The sequence below is a fragment of the Lithobates pipiens genome, unplaced genomic scaffold (assembly GCF_037356315.1).
Source record: "Lithobates pipiens isolate NorthernLeopardFrog02 unplaced genomic scaffold, aLitPip1_a1.2 Scaffold_18, whole genome shotgun sequence".
Classification (NCBI taxonomy): Eukaryota; Metazoa; Chordata; class Amphibia; order Anura; family Ranidae; genus Lithobates; species Lithobates pipiens.
The window spans coordinates 463,120,777-463,136,931 of record NW_027507758.1 but is presented as its reverse complement, the minus strand read 5'-3'; the positions used below and the strand labels follow the sequence as shown (position 1 = coordinate 463,136,931).

General features: G+C 43.8%; 1 protein-coding gene across 1 annotated transcript in view; it reads right to left on the bottom strand.

Annotated features, from left to right (window-relative positions):
- Positions 1-998: 998 nt before the first annotated feature.
- Positions 999-16,155, bottom strand: part of CLSTN2 (calsyntenin 2) — a 1,222,812-nt gene continuing 1,207,655 nt past the window's right edge. Inside the window, exons 16-17 of the mRNA XM_077488275.1 lie at positions 7,719-7,903; positions 999-2,046 (exon numbers count right to left, since the gene is read on the bottom strand). Of these exons, the coding sequence (XP_077344401.1) occupies positions 1,831-2,046; positions 7,719-7,903 (401 nt within the window). The 3' untranslated portion in view covers positions 999-1,830. The remainder of the gene's footprint in view (positions 2,047-7,718; positions 7,904-16,155) is intronic.

Sequence of the window (16,155 nt, the reverse complement as noted above, 5' to 3'; positions counted from 1 at the left end):
GGATATTCATGTCTTAAATAATTGTTTTTATTTAGCTTTGCTGGTGATAACATGCTGGTATGACTAGAATCAGATACATAGGACTTACAGGTCTTGCAACTTGGACATTCATTATTTAGAGTAGGTTTAACATTACTGTGTTGCCCTACACTTCAATCCCATTTATGCTCTTCAATTTCCGTGAAAGGCTGTCATAGCAGAGATTCACTACTCTGGGTTCCTGAAATGTAATTTGAATCAATCTATATTGAATAATCTGGTGGTTCTACAAAGATCTGTCACCTTTATCCAAAAGACCATGCCATGATATACACGTGGGATGTTTAACAACTTGGATTTCCTCTGAAGACAGCTATAAAGGCCAGAGTGTCTCAGAATTATTATTAGGTTGCATATTTTAGAAGCTCAATATTCTCTAATGAAGCCTGATTGCTTTAGATCCCTTGTTTTTCACCTATGTTTTTCCAGCTTTGACACGCAATATGTCATGCAATATCCCAGAGCTGTGGGTTGCAGCTTGGGTCATACTGTGTGGATAATAACCCCTTGCATGTGCATCAGATAATGCCAGTGCCATGTATTCCAAAACCTAGGAATAACAAAGGTCCCCTGATTTACTATTATGGCATAGCTGGAGGTTTATATTGGGGGCATAGTGTACTGAGCCTTGAGGAGATGACCGTGACTACATCCCTTGCATGTGCATCAGATAACACTAGTCCCACCTGGGAAAACCACATGGAGGCCTGCAGATCATCTATAATGGCATAGCTGAAAGTATACAACTGGGGTTTTATTGAAACTTACTGACCTGACAGTAACTACTCCCCTTGTATCAGGTAACACCAGTGCTGATATGTAAGGACCTGTACAGTATAAACCTTATACACTACACTGAGCCGTTAAGCCAGTAAGCGGAGATAAAGGAAAAAAGGAAGTATCACAATTCTTTATACTAATACTATCTACCCTTTTTAATGTTTCTCAAGGCAAGGAGCTGCTCATATGACTTACAAGCCCATAAACACAGTATAAACCTTTTCATGACAATAATATGGGGCTTTCATTAAGGACTTCCATCTAAAAATGTTTGTTGCCTTGCTATTTTGCAGAACTACCTGCTCCAATACATACATGTCAAATACCTCGAACAAGTATGAAGAACAAGCTACATAAGCAATACAGATAATCTTTACCCACATGTTTTTTTCTAAGTAAAAGACTGAAAGCAAAAAATGTTGATGTGTTTATTTGTTGTATTATTTGGAGCGCTGCTTATTATTTTTTGTTCATATAAGACTAAAAGTATTAAAGTCGGTTTTTAGAAAGGGAAGTCAGCATTAGCCTCCTACATATTTTTTTGTGAGGCGTTTCCTTTAAACTTTTTCCTTTTCTCCAACATGTTTTAATGATATGCAATACAATTTCATCTAGGGAAAATGGGTTGACAGTGATGGCAAACACAAAGTCAGCTATATGAATATCCCTTCATTCATTACAAAACTTAGCGTATGGTAAACCCATTGCTTTGTGTAGGCTGTTGTAGGAAATGGACAACATCCCATGAGTAGTTCATAATCCTGTCACTGAATCCAGGGTCTTTAGAGCTAACCTGTCACCTACATGCAGTCATACAATGGAGGCTGCCACTATGGTGCATCAGCCTTTAGTGATATCACTAGTTCCTAGTGAATTTATAGGCTGAAAATATGTTGAGCTTACAAAATGGTGGCCTCCAGCATGTGTAGATGACAGGTCCACTTTAAATAAGTTGCCTCTGAAATAAATAATATTTGTGTTTACAAAAGGAAGAATAGGAAGAAGAAAGTATTAGTACGTAAGTGTTAACTGATTCCATTCCAAGTGCCCTCTTCGTGCCGCGCTGCGCTGCTTTAAATTTGCCTGGTTGTCCACATCCTCCTCCTCACTCTCCTCAGAGTCACCACCACTTGTGCTCTCTTCTTCCTCCTCTTCATCATCGTCTTCATCTTCTAACTCTTCCTCCTCTTCACTTTCACCATCACCTGCCACATTTGTCTCATATTTCTACAAAGAGCAAAGACAGAATTAACTCAGACTGCTATATGCATAAACAATCAGCTCTGACAAAAGAATCACATTATCTACATTTCATTTGCCAGATATGCCATTTGAATAAAAGAAAAGAGTTTATTAGAAAAAAGCTCAAGAATGATAGAATTGCATGAATTATATTGTTGTATTTACTTAACGTATTACCTCCAAAATTATCTTTTAATTGTTTAATAATTTAATTGCACTTTTATATAGTGTTGATATATGATATGTTGATTTATGAGTGCATAAAAGACCACTAACGCAAAAAAAGACTGTATTATGGTAATTATATGTGGGTAATACCTGTATAAACAGTAATCATATTCACATAAACATTGAGATTTATTTCAACCTTTTCTCTTCTACCAATCTTTAAACTTAATTGAACCAAAACCAAAGCACTACCTATACACAAACCATAGCTCAAAACAGATAACATAAAATACTTAGGAATATATCTCACACCTTAAATATCCAACATATAATGGACCTAATATTCTCCATTGCTTTGGCAGCCTAAAAAATACTTATAAAAATGGAAGAGTTTATAATTACTATGGATAGTTAAAATAACTCCTATCAAAATGTCTTTGTTGAAACAAAACTGTGTTGCACTGTCTCTTTAAATCACAATGTGATATAGTGACACAATTAAGCAAACTACTGCACACTCTTGTTATATTGAATTAGTGCTTAGCAACAATGATAATAATAAGGATTGGCAGTATTTTGGGACATGGCTGAGATTTTGAAGATGTGTTCTAAAGAGACAGCACAACACAGTTTTGTTTCATATGCTTATTATTGTTCATGATCAGGCAATAGTGAGTTTCAATTTGGATTCACCTTTTAGAGCATTTTAGACCAGTTTTTCTGTTTTTTGTTTGTACAAAATGACTGTTATCTATACTGAGACTTAGTCTACCACTAGGAAATCCTACCCATTTAACTGGTTCCCGACCAGCGCGCGCCGATGTACGTTGGCAGAATGGCACGGGCAGGCATATTGGCGTACAGGTACGTCCAATCTTTAATGCCGCCCTGCCATCGCGAGCATGCTGGTCGGGACCCCCGTGAGTCCGGTCGCGGGTGCCGCGGACTCGATCGCCGTGGGCATACCATACGTCTTACGGGGTGGCTGAACGGAGAAATGCCATTGTAAACAGCATTTCCCTGTTCTGCCTAGCATCCATGTGATTGGAGCAGAGATCAGTGTTCACTAAATGAAAGCCCGGCCCCCCACAGTTAGTAACACACCCCTAGGAACACTTAACCCCTACACTGCCACCCACTGGTTAACCCCTTCACTGCCAGTGTCATTTACACAGGAATCACTGCATTTATATAGCAGTAATTGCTGTATAAATGACAATGGTCCCAAAAGTGTGTCAAAAATGTTCGATGTGTTCGCCATAAAGTCGCAGTCACAATAAAAATTGCTGATCACCGCCATTACTAGTAAAAAAAAAAATATTAATAAAAATGTCATAAAACTATCCCCTATTTTGTAAACGCTATAACTTTTGTGCAAACCAATCAATAATCACTGATTATTATTATTGTGATTTTTTTTACCAAAAATATGTAGAAAAATACGTATCGGCCTAAACTGAGGGAAAAAAATGTTTTTTTTTCATATATTTTTGGGGGATATTTATTATAACAAAAAGTAAAAAAATGTGTTTTTTTCAAAATTGTCGCTCTATTTTTGTTTATAGCGCAAAAAATAAAAACCGCATGATCAAATACCACCAAAAGAAAGCTCTATTTGTGGGAAAAAAAGGACGTAAATTTTGTTTGGGAGCCACGTCGCATGACCGCGCAATTGTCAGTTAAAGCGACGCAGTGCGGAATCGCAAAAAGTGGTCTGGTCTTCGACCAGCAAAATGGTCCGGGGCTGAAGTGGTTAAATTCCCCTTAGAGATCTTATATGTTACGTTACAACATGCTCTACTTAACTTTATGTGGAATAATAATAGGTAGAGTAGCTAGGCAAGTACTCCTTGATTAGAAATCTCAAGGGGTTGTTCATTTTCCAGATATCACTAAAAAATTTTAGCAGCCCATCTACACCATCTGACCTCAATGTCCACACTTCATTCCCTTATTCATACGTAAAAAATTTGATTGTACCCACCCACAGAAACTCACTAATTTGGACTCAAACTCCCAATATTAGAGACTGGTATTTCCTAAGATCCCTTTCATACTGGGGTGTTTTTCATGTGCTTTTGGGCTAAAAATCCCTACAGTGGCGCATTGCTGGTGCTTTTTAACCCTTTATTTAGCTGCTATCGAGTGTTAAAAGCGCCACACTAGCAGCCAAAAAGCACCGCTATAACAGCAGTAAAGCGCTGCTAAAATTAGCTCCCCCTCCCCAGTGGGAAATTTTATGATTCATACCAGAAACATATGGTCTTACTGCAAAACAAAATACTGCTTGTCCGCCTGTGGCTGGACAACTCCCTGTTTTGAGTTATGTTGAGATATAACATACAAGATGAACAATATACTTCTCCACTTTGCTGAACTACAATTCACCTTTAGCCTACTGTCATAAATGTTGTGCACATATCTACAAATTAAGCACTATGGCCAGAGCCTTAAATAAATTACATTTACATTAAATACATTTACATTTTCAAGATTGACCTCCTTTGAAGACATATGCTTAAAAGGGTCTTACACACCAATACATAATTTCAGACTTTTACAGTATAAACTTCTAAATACCATTCATGGTGATCCAATTCCCAAACACAAATATATGCTCAAATAAGAAACTTTACTCAAAAACTTGAAAACTAGAGTATGAAGAATAGGAAGACATATCAAACAATGTGAACATACCTTCCATTTGCACCCTATATAATGAGAACCAGTTCAAAATTCTCTTTGATTGGTATCATACACCAGAATGTCTCCACATAACTAATCCAGCAATACTCTCCACCTGTTGGAGATGTAACAACTCCATAGCTAACCTATATCATATATACTGGGAATGCCCTAAAATATGCTCCTTTTGGGAAAATACCAAATCTTACCTTGAATTACTACTCATTCAACCATTTTATTTAGACCCAGCTAACTTTTTACTGGACTTACCAATACCGACCATGACAAACCTCTGCAATCTACACCATATCCTACACTCTACACCATGTCCTAACCACAACCAGGTGTCTGGAAGATTGAAATGGTGTTCATTTCCGTGAGCATGAGCATTAGATTTATATAAATGCATACAGGAGGTTCATAATGTGGAAATTTTTGACTGCCAGGTAAATAACAATCTAAAAGTATTTAATAGAAAATTACGTCCATAGACTCTTGTGACTATCCAACTCCTCCCCACCCTTCCCCTCTTTTTACCTATACCTTTATACTAATTCCTATTTCCTTCTTCCTTCCTTCTACCTACACCCATATACTTAGATGGTATTTCTACTCCTGTTATATCAGTGGAATAATCGTCTATCTTTATATTGTTTATAAGATACTTTGAGACATATTATGAGGCATAATTAAAACCATATAATGCTTTTCTTAAACTGTAATTACTATTTGTTGTAACATATAAAGATTGTCATTAATTCTTCAAGCTAATATGCCTTTTTTTTACCATATCACAATCTCGTATGTGTATTTTGTTATGTATCAATGCAATGTTTTTATACATAATGCATAGAATAAAACTTTATTAAACAAAGAATTTTAAAAAAATGTTGTGATTTTCTTTTTATGTCATGCTTTTGTTTGTACTTTTCTCCACATTTACAGGCAGACCAAGCTGTTCAGCAAAATGATAGTTACAAGGTCTGAATGATGATATTTATAGTTATAGTTTTTTTTATTTATAGTTATAGTTTCTTTTTTTCCCCAAAAGAAAACTAACTGCCTAAAAGGTGTTTGTTGGATTTATGTTTTAATTTGTCACAAAAAATACGGTAAGTGTTTTATCTATCTATCTATCTATCTATCTATCTATCTATCTATCTATCTATCTATCTATCTATCTATCTATCTATCTATCTATCTATCTTATCTATATGGGGTGGAAATGTTGCTGCAAATTCATTGCAGCCAATGGAAATTCAAGAAGACCAACACCTAGACAGAATATGCTGATGCTGGCGGGGGGACCTGGAATGTTAGAGAGGAAGTATGTTTTGTTCCACTTTAACCACTAGGGATCCGCGGACCTGCTTTGCCGGGACTACGTCTATTGACGTCGTCCCATGCACGAGCGGCCTGCGCGCCCCCTGAAGGGCGCGTGCGGTGCGCTCTGTGATCAGCGAGTCTATGAGACTCGCCTGATCATGGATTGAAGCAAGGGGTCGATCCCGACCCCTTACCACGTGATCAGCTGTCAGCCAATGACAGCTGATCATGTGATCACAACAGAGCCAGTAATTGGCTACTTTTTTCTCCTCGCGCTGACAGCGCGAGGAGAAAAAAAAAAGGCGATCACCGGCGGCCGTGAGAGGGGCTTCAGTCCCGATCACGGCCAAGTCATCAGTGCCCACCTGCCCCCTGCCAGTGCAACATACATATAGTAAAAGTGCCACCCATCAGTACCACCCCTTAGTGCCCATAAGGCCACCCATTAGTGCCCATAGTGCCACCCATCAGTTGCCCATAGTGCCACCTATCACTGCCCACAGTGCCACCTATCAGTGCCCACAATCTGCCTCAACAACAGTGCTCCACCTCATATGCCACATATATGTGCCCATCAGTGTCATCTACCAGTGCCCATTAGTGCCCAGCAGTGCCGCCCATCAGTGCCCAGCAGTGCCACCTATCAGAGCCACCTATCAGTGCAACCTATCAGTGCCCATCAGTCCCATCTATCAGTGGTACCTATCCGTGCCCATCCGTGCCACCCATCCGTGCCACCCATCCGTGTCACCCATCCCTGCCATCTTATCTGTGCCCATCTTTGCCCATCAGTGCCGCCTTATCTGTGCCAATCAGTGCTGCCTTATCTGTGCCTATAAGTACCGCCTTATCGGTGCCTATCGGTGCCACCTTAACCGTGCCTATCAGTGCCCACCAGTGCAGCCTAGCAGTGCCCACCAGTGCCCCCTCATCTGCGCATTTCAATGAAGGAGAAAAATGACCTATTTGCAAAATTTTATAACAAACTATTAAACATGATTTTTTTTTTTTTTTGCATCTTTTTTTGTTTGTTTAGCAAAAAATAAAACTCCCAGCTGTAATAAAATACCACCAAAAGAAAGCTCTATTTGTGGGGAAAAAATTATAAAAATTTCATTTGGGTACGGTGTTGTATGACCGCGCAATTGTCATTCAAAGTGCATCAGCGCTGAAAATTGGTCTGGGCAGGAGGGGGGTTTAAGTGCCCAGTAAGCAAGTGGTTAAAGGAAGTGGAAAATCAATAGTTCTACTAACAAGATTAACAGGTAATGTAAATGTATTTTACGGGGGGCTATTGTGTTAATTCTATTGACAGGCTGCAGCATATAAATGTGATTTTGCCTATAGTTCTACTTTACCAGGTACATTTTCAAGAGAAAATACTGTAATAATAATAATAATAATAATAATAATAATAATAATAATAAAAAAATTACTGAAACAAATATCAACCCAACTAACAAAGCAACAATGTATACCTCCATTGGATTAACTGTGATAGTCAAAGCAGAGTCATCCCAGTCCATTTCAGTGTCTTTCGTTGTCTCTTTTTCTGGAAAGTCCTGTTGGTGAACTGCTCGCAATCTGAAGATTCCCAGTACAACAATAATCACCAAAATACTGATACAAGCCACAAGGACAATTGTTGTAGCACCTGGGGAAACTAAACAATAATTTGACTTATTAGCATTTCTTACACATTTAAATTGTGAACACTAAGAAAGCAATGAAATAATATAATTCCTCAATAATTCAAAGTTAAAATGTCTTTTTTTTTTTTTTTTACTAAAAGCTGAGGCCTAAGATTTGCCATTACCATCTTATTAAATCATTCACTTACCGACTTTATACACCAAAGTACAAAAGCTCCAGTATTAATACCAAAAGGAATGGAGATTCAGATTAAGACTTAGTTTAAGTTCTACCACTTTTTTAAAAGACCTACTGTCACAGTGTCACTGTGCACTTCAATGACAGAAGAGAGAAGACTTGACTAGAGGAGCCTTTCAGTAGAATATGTGCTACAGAGTCAAGGCAGATCACTAATACAGCCTAAATTCAATGAGCAGTTACAAAACTTAAAGTGAACCTTGAAAATTGCAATTTTTTAAAACTAAGGCCGCGTACACACGGGCGAACTGTTCGCCCAACCTTGTCCGCTGAACAGTGTTTGGGCGGACAGTCCGCTCGTGTGTGGGCTTTCAGCGGACAGTTTCAGCGGACAGTTGGACGGACAAAGTCTTTCGGAAATTCCGAAAAACTGTCCGCTGAAACTGTGTTTGAGCGAACAGTCCGCCCGTGTGTGGGCCTGTCCGCTGTACTTTCGAAATGAGCGGACTGTTCCCGCTCAGAAAGTCCGCCCATTTCGAGCGCGTGTACAGGTAGGCGGGGCCCGCGAAGGAGACGTCGCGGGCTCCGCCGCCTGGAATGGGCTTAAAGGGGAACCCCAACGCCGAAAAAAATCGGCGTGGGGGTTCCCCCAAAGTCCACACCAGACCCTTGTCCGAGCACGCTACCCGGCCGGCCAGGAAAGGGGGGCGAGCGAGCGCGCCCCCCCTCCTGAACCGTACCAGGCCGCGTGCCCTCAACATGGGGGGGTGCCTTGGGGAAGGGGGGGCCGCGCGGCCCCCCCACCCCAAAGCACCTTGTCCCCATGTTGATGAGGACAAGGGCCTCTTCCCGACAACCCTGGCCGTTAGTTGTCGGGGTCTGCGGGCGGGGGGCTTATCGGAATCCGGGAGCCCCCTTTCAGAAGGGGGCCCCCGGATACCGGCCCCCCACCCTATGTGAATGAGTATGGGGTACAATGTACCCCTACCCATTCACCTGTGAAATAAAGTACAAAAAAAAACACAACACAGGGAAAAAATATTTTATTGCACAGCTCCGGGGGTCTTCCGTCTTCGGGGGTCTTCTCGCCGGACTCCTCCGCTATCTGTGTGTAGCTCTTTTACTAGCGGAGGAGTCCGGCTTTCTTCCTCCCCGCCGCCGGCCTCTTCTCCCGACTTCGGGGGTCTTGTCCCCCTCTTCGGTTCTTCTGCCGGGCCACCGCGCCTTCTTGTAGCTCTTTTGCAGGCGGTGGCCCGGTCTTCTGTCGCCGCTGCCTTCCGTTCTTCTGTCGCCGCCTTCGGTTCTTCTGCCGGGCCACCGCGCCTTCTTGTAGCTCTTTTACAGGCGGTGGCCCGGTCTTCTGTCGCCGCTGTCGTCGCCGCCGCCGCCGCCGCCTTCCGTTCTTGTTCTTCTTCTTGTTCTTCTTGTTCTTCTTCTTCTCCTGGAGATGTTGACTCGACGAGCTCTCCGGCCGGAATGCCAGAGCCGCGCTGTGCGGTCACTTATATAGTGACAATGGGGCGGTGTCACATGGTATATGTCACATGGGTTGGTCACATGGGTTGATGTCACATGGGGACTATGACATCGTAAGGGGGCGGGGTCACCATGTGACCAACCCATGTGACATATACCATGTGACACCGCCCCATTGTCACTATATAAGTGACCGCACAGCGCGGCTCTGGCATTCCGGCCGGAGAGCTCGTCGAGTCAACATCTCCAGGAGAAGAAGAAGAAGAAGAAGAAGAACAAGAAGAAGAACAAGAAGAAGAACAAGAACGGAAGGCGGCGGCGGCGGCGGCGGCGACGACAGCGGCGACAGAAGACCGGGCCACCGCCTGTAAAAGAGCTACAAGAAGGCGCGGTGGCCCGGCAGAAGAACCGAAGAGGGGGACAAGACCCCCGAAGTCGGGAGAAGAGGCCGGCGGCGGGGAGGAAGAAAGCCGGACTCCTCCGCTAGTAAAAGAGCTACACACAGATAGCGGAGGAGTCCGGCGAGAAGACCCCCGAAGACGGAAGACCCCCGGAGCTGTGCAATAAAATATTTTTTCCCTGTGTTGTGTTTTTTTTTGTACTTTATTTCACAGGTGAATGGGTAGGGGTACATTGTACCCCATACTCATTCACATAGGGTGGGGGGCCGGTATCCGGGGGCCCCCTTCTGAAAGGGGGCTCCCGGATTCCGATAAGCCCCCCGCCCGCAGACCCCGACAACCAACGGCCAGGGTTGTCGGGAAGAGGCCCTTGTCCTCATCAACATGGGGACAAGAAGGCGCGGTGGCCCGGCAGAAGAACCGAAGAGGGGGACAAGACCCCCGAAGTCGGGAGAAGAGGCCGGCAGCGGGGAGGAAGAAAGCCGGACTCCTCCGCTAGTAAAAGAGCTACACACAGATAGCGGAGGAGTCCGGCGAGAAGACCCCCGAAGACGGAAGACCCCCGGAGCTGTGCAATAAAATATTTTTTCCCTGTGTTGTGTTTTTTTTTGTACTTTATTTCACAGGTGAATGGGTAGGGGTACATTGTACCCCATACTCATTCACATAGGGTGGGGGGCCGGTATCCGGGGGCCCCCTTCTGAAAGGGGGCTCCCGGATTCCGATAAGCCCCCCGCCCGCAGACCCCGACAACCAACGGCCAGGGTTGTCGGGAAGAGGCCCTTGTCCTCATCAACATGGGGACAAGGTGCTTTGGGGTGGGGGGGCCGCGCGGCCCCCCCTTCCCCAAGGCACCCCCCCATGTTGAGGGCACGCGGCCTGGTACGGCTCAGGAGGGGGGGCGCGCTCGCTCGCCCCCCTTTCCTGGCCGGCCGGGTAGCGTGCTCGGACAAGGGTCTGGTGTGGACTTTGGGGGAACCCCCACGCCGATTTTTTTCGGCGTTGGGGTTCCCCTTTAAGCCCATTCCAGGCGGCGGAGCCCGCGACGTCTCCTTCGCGGGCCCCATCTACCTGTACACGCGCTCGAAATGGGCGGATTTGCCTCCTCCTTACGTGGGCGAGTCCGTTCATTTCAAAAGTTGAGCGAACTGTTTGGCAAACAGTTTGCTGAAACAGTCCGCTCGTGTGTGGGCAAGTCCGCTCATGCAAATTTTGAGCGGACTGTTTGCTGAAACTGTTTGACGAACAAGGTTGGGCAAACAGTCCGCGCGTGTGTACGCGGCCTAAGCCTCAAGTGTAGATACCTCAGGATCACTTAATTTACTATGCGATAGAATGGCCTCTTTAATGTCCCACTTGGATTTAATTTACTTTGTTGCTTGGACCTGACTTTTTGGCTACACATCATCCCTCTGTCTAATAAGAGTGCTTTTACTAGCCATTGACACAGTCTTATTGGACAGTAAAATGGCAGATAGCCAAAGTTTAAGGAAAAGCCAGTTTCAAGTGAAAAATGACAATGAATTAGAAGTCCAGTCAAAAGCTAATTAAGCTTAAATCCAATCACACTCATAATTTAAGTCCTATGCTAACTACCCTGCAAAAAAAAAAAGCTGTGTATACTCACCTAATATAAGGGCTTTCCAGTCCGGTCATGTCATTTCCCCAATTAATGGCTTCAGGGGAGAGGAGAGAGCAGCGAGAAAGGCTACAGAGCCTGGGTGAGGCCATCACCTGTAGACTAACTATGGGGCATCTATTGTTCGCTGTCCCATCCAAAGTAGCCATCTATTGTCTGCTGCCCTCTTCTCCCCTGGAGATTCATATAATATAACTGGATACTAATATTTATAAGTAAAGTTGATCCAGGGAATATCTAATTGCTTCTTGGGGGATCAGGAAGGATTTTTTCCCCTGCTGGAGCAAATTGGATCAAGCTTTATTTGTTTTTTTTTTTTCCTCTGGATGAACTGTGGGTATAGTATTGTATATATAGGATTTAATACAGTATCTCATAAAAGTGAGTACACCCCTCACATTTGTGTAGATATTTTATTCTATCTTTTCATATGACAACACTGAAGAAATTATACTTTGCTACAATGTAAAGTAATGATTGTACAGCCTGTTTAACCACCTCGCGCCCGCCCTATAGCCGAATGACGGCCGTAGAGCAGGCGCGTTCGTCTGGGTGGTCGTCCCTGGACGTCCTGATGTTTACTTCTGCAATGCGCGCCGCCGCGGGCGCGCATCGCGGAAGTTCTGTGTTCGCCGTGTCCCCCGGTAACAGGCAAACACAGATCGGTGTAAACGGCCAATCACAGCGGCCGTTTACAGCGTGATCGGCGTGTCCAATGGGAGATGATCTCATATGTAAACATATGAGATCATCTCTCAGCGCCGCTCTCCCTCCTCGCACAGACAGTGTGAGAGGGGAGAGATGAACGGCTGCAGCGGCAGCCGTTCTGCCTCTAGTGAAAAAAAAAAGTAAAAAAATAAAATAAAAAGTGCCATCCTCCCCCAGCAGTGCCATCCTCCCCCAGCAGTGCCATCCGCCCCAGCAGTGCCATCTGCCCCAGTGCCATCCGCCCCAGTGCCATCCACCCCAGTGCTACCTGCCCCCAGTGCCATCCACCCCAGTGCTACCTGCCCCCAGTGCCATCCACCCCAGTGCTACCTGCCCCCAGTGCTACCTGCCCCCAGTGCCACCTGTTGTCAGTGCCACCTGTCGTCAGTGCCATCTGCCATCAGTGCCACGTATAAGTGCCATCTGTCATCAGTGCCACATGTCATCAGTGCCACATAGTGCCATCTGTCATCAGTGCCACGTATTAGTGCCATCTGTCATCAGTGCCACGTATCAGTGCCATTTGTCATCAGTGCCACCTGTCAGTGTCACGTGCCATCTGTTGTCAGTGTCACGTGTCATCAATGCCACTTATCAGTGCCATCTGTCATCAGTGTCACGCGTCATCGGTGCCATGTATTAGTGCCATCTGTCATCGGTGGCACGTATTAGTGCCACGTATTAGTGCCATCTGTCATCAGTGCCACGTATTAGTGTCACGTGTCTTCAGTGCCACGTATTAGTGCCACATGTCATCAGTGCCACGTATAAGTGCCACGTGTCATCAGTGCCACATATCAGTGCCATCTGTCATCGGTGGCACGTATTAGTGCCACGTATTAGTGCCATCTGTCATCAGTGCCACATATTAGTGTCACGTGTCTTCAGTGCCACGTATTAGTGCCACATGTCATCAGTGCCACGTATAAGTGCCACGTGTCATCAGTGCCACATATCAGTGCCACCTGTCATCAGTGCCACATATAAGTGTCATCATTGCCACGTATCAGTGCCATCTGTCATCAGTGTCACGTGTCATTGTCCTGGTGCTTCAAAAGTGTAATAAATAGTCAACAAGTTAGATGTGTAATTTATGTTCCTAGAACACATGATGGCGCTACCTGCATGTTGGGCCTCTCTATGTGGCCAGGCTGTGAAAAAGTCCCACACATGTGGTATTGTAATACTCAGGAGGAGTAGCAGAATTTTTTGGGGGGTGTCATTTGTGGTATACATATGCCACATGAGAGAAATAACCTATTACAATGATAATTTTGTGGAGAAAAAAAAAAAGAAAAATCTTAATTTTGCAAAGAATTGTGGGGAAAAAATGACAACATCAAAAAGCTCACTATGCCTCTTACTAAATACCTTGGAATGTCTACTTTCCAAAAAGGGGTCATTTGGGGGGTATTTGTACTTTCCTGGCTTGTTCGGGTCACAAGAAGCGAGATAGGCCACCAGTACATCAGATGTGATCAATTTTGTGCGATTCGCACCACACCTTGTAGACTCTCTAACTTTCACAAAGACCAAATAATATCCACTAATTTGGGTTATTTTTACCAAAGATATGTAGCAGTATAAATTGTGGCCAAAATTTATGAAGAAAAATTAATAATTTGCATAATTCTGTCACAGAAACAAAGAAATGTGCGTTTTTTTTCAAAATGTTCGGTCTTTTTTCATTTATAGCGCAAAAAATAAAAACCCCAGAGGTGATCAAATACCACCAAAAGAAAGCTCTATTTGTGGGAAAAAAAGGACAAAAAATTCATTTGGGTACAGTGTTGCATGACTGAGTAATTGTCATTCAAATTGTGAGAGCACCGAAAGCTGAAAATTGGTCTGGGCAGGAAGGGTGTTTAAGTGCCCAGTAAGCAAGTGGTTAACAGTGTAAATTTGCTGTCCCCTCAAAATAACTCAACACACAGCCATTAATGTCTAAACCGCTGGCAACAAAAGTGAGTACACCCCTAAGTGAAAATGTGACTCGTTAGTGTTACAAGGTCTCAGGTGTGAATAGGGAGCAGGTGTGTTAAATTTGGTATTATTGCTCTCACTCTCCCATACTGGTCACTGGAAGTTCAACAGGGCACCTCATGGCAAAGAACTCTCTGAGGATCTGAAAAAAAGAATTGTGGCTCTACATAAAGATGGCCTAGACTATAAGAAGATTGCCAAGACCCTGAAACTGAGCTGCAGCATGGTGGCTAAGACCATACAGTGGTTTACCAGGATAGGTTCCACTCAGAACAGGCCTCGCCATTGGTTCGACCAAAGAAGTTGAGAGCAAGTGCTCAGTGTCATATCCAGAGGCTGTCTATGGGAAATCCCTTCAGTGCACAGACCATACGCTGCACACTGCATCAACTTGGTCTACATGTCTGTCATTCCAGAAGGAAGTTTCTTCTAAAGATGATGCACAAGAAAGCCTGCAAACAGTTTGCTGAAGACAAGCAGACTAAGGACATGGATTACTGGAACCATGTCCTGTGATCTGATGAGACCAAGATAAACTTATTTGGTTCAGATGGTGTGAAGCGTGTGTGGGGGCAACCAGGAGAGGAGTACAAAGACAAGTGTGTCTTGCCTACAGTCAAGCATGGTGGTGGGAGTGCCATGGTCTAGGGCTGCATGAGTGCTGCCGGAACTGGGGGGCTACAGTTCATTGAGGGAACCATGAAAGCCAACATGTACTATGACATACTGAAGCAGAGCATGATCCCCTTCCTTCGGAGACTGGACCGCAGGGCAGTATTCCAACATGATAATGACCTAAAACACACCTCCAAGATGACCACTGCCTTGCTAAATTAGCTGAGGGTAAATGTGATGGACTGGCCAAGCATTTCTTTAGACCTAAACCTTATTGGGCATTCTAAAACAGAAGGTGGAGGAGTGAAAGGTCTCTAACATCCACCAGCTCCCTGATGTCATCATTGAGGAGTGGAAGAGGACTCCAGTGGCAACCTGTGAAGCTCTATTGAAATCCATGCCCAAGAGGGTTAAGGCAGTTCTGGAAAATAATGGTGGCCACACAAAATATTGACATTTTGAGCCCAATTTTAACATTTTCACTTAGGGGTGTAAGTGCTTTTTTTGCCAATGGTATAGACATTAAATACTTGCCGATCAGCCACCATTGTTATATGGCGGCGGGTTAGCTCCCCTGCGTGAATCGCCATAGCTGTACGGCAGCCAATTTAAGGGATATAGGGGGCACGCGCCCGTAGTGCGACCCCATGATCACTTCACAGAGAGCCAGAATGGGGATCTGTGTATGTAAACAGACAGATCCCCATTCTGACAGGGGAGTAGAGAGAGATTTACTGTTCCTAGTGATCAGGAACAGCGATCTCTCTCTACTCCCAATCAGTACACTGCCCCCACAGTTAGAAACACCTACCTAAGGAGCACTTAACCCTTTGATCGCCCCTAGTGTTAACCCCTTCCCTGCTAGTGACATTTATACAGTAATAAGTAGCTATTTTTAGCTCTGATCTCTGTATGAAAGTGTCTAATCTGTTCGCAGCAATGTCGCAGTCCTGCTAAAATCGCAGATTGCTGCCATTACTACTAAAAAAAAATAATAATAATAACAATATCATAAATCTATCCCATATTTTGTAGATGCTATAACTTTTGTGCAAACCAATCAATATACGCTTATTGCGATTTTTTTACCAAAAATAGAAAGAGGAATACATATTAATAAAATGATAAAAATCAAAAAAGTCATCCCAGCACTAACAGTGCTAATAGAATAATAGAAATATTCAGTGCAAACTGTGGCAATCAGAAGCTACTTAAAGTCAGCCAGTGTACGGTAAATTAAAGTCCACAAAAAATTCTTATAGT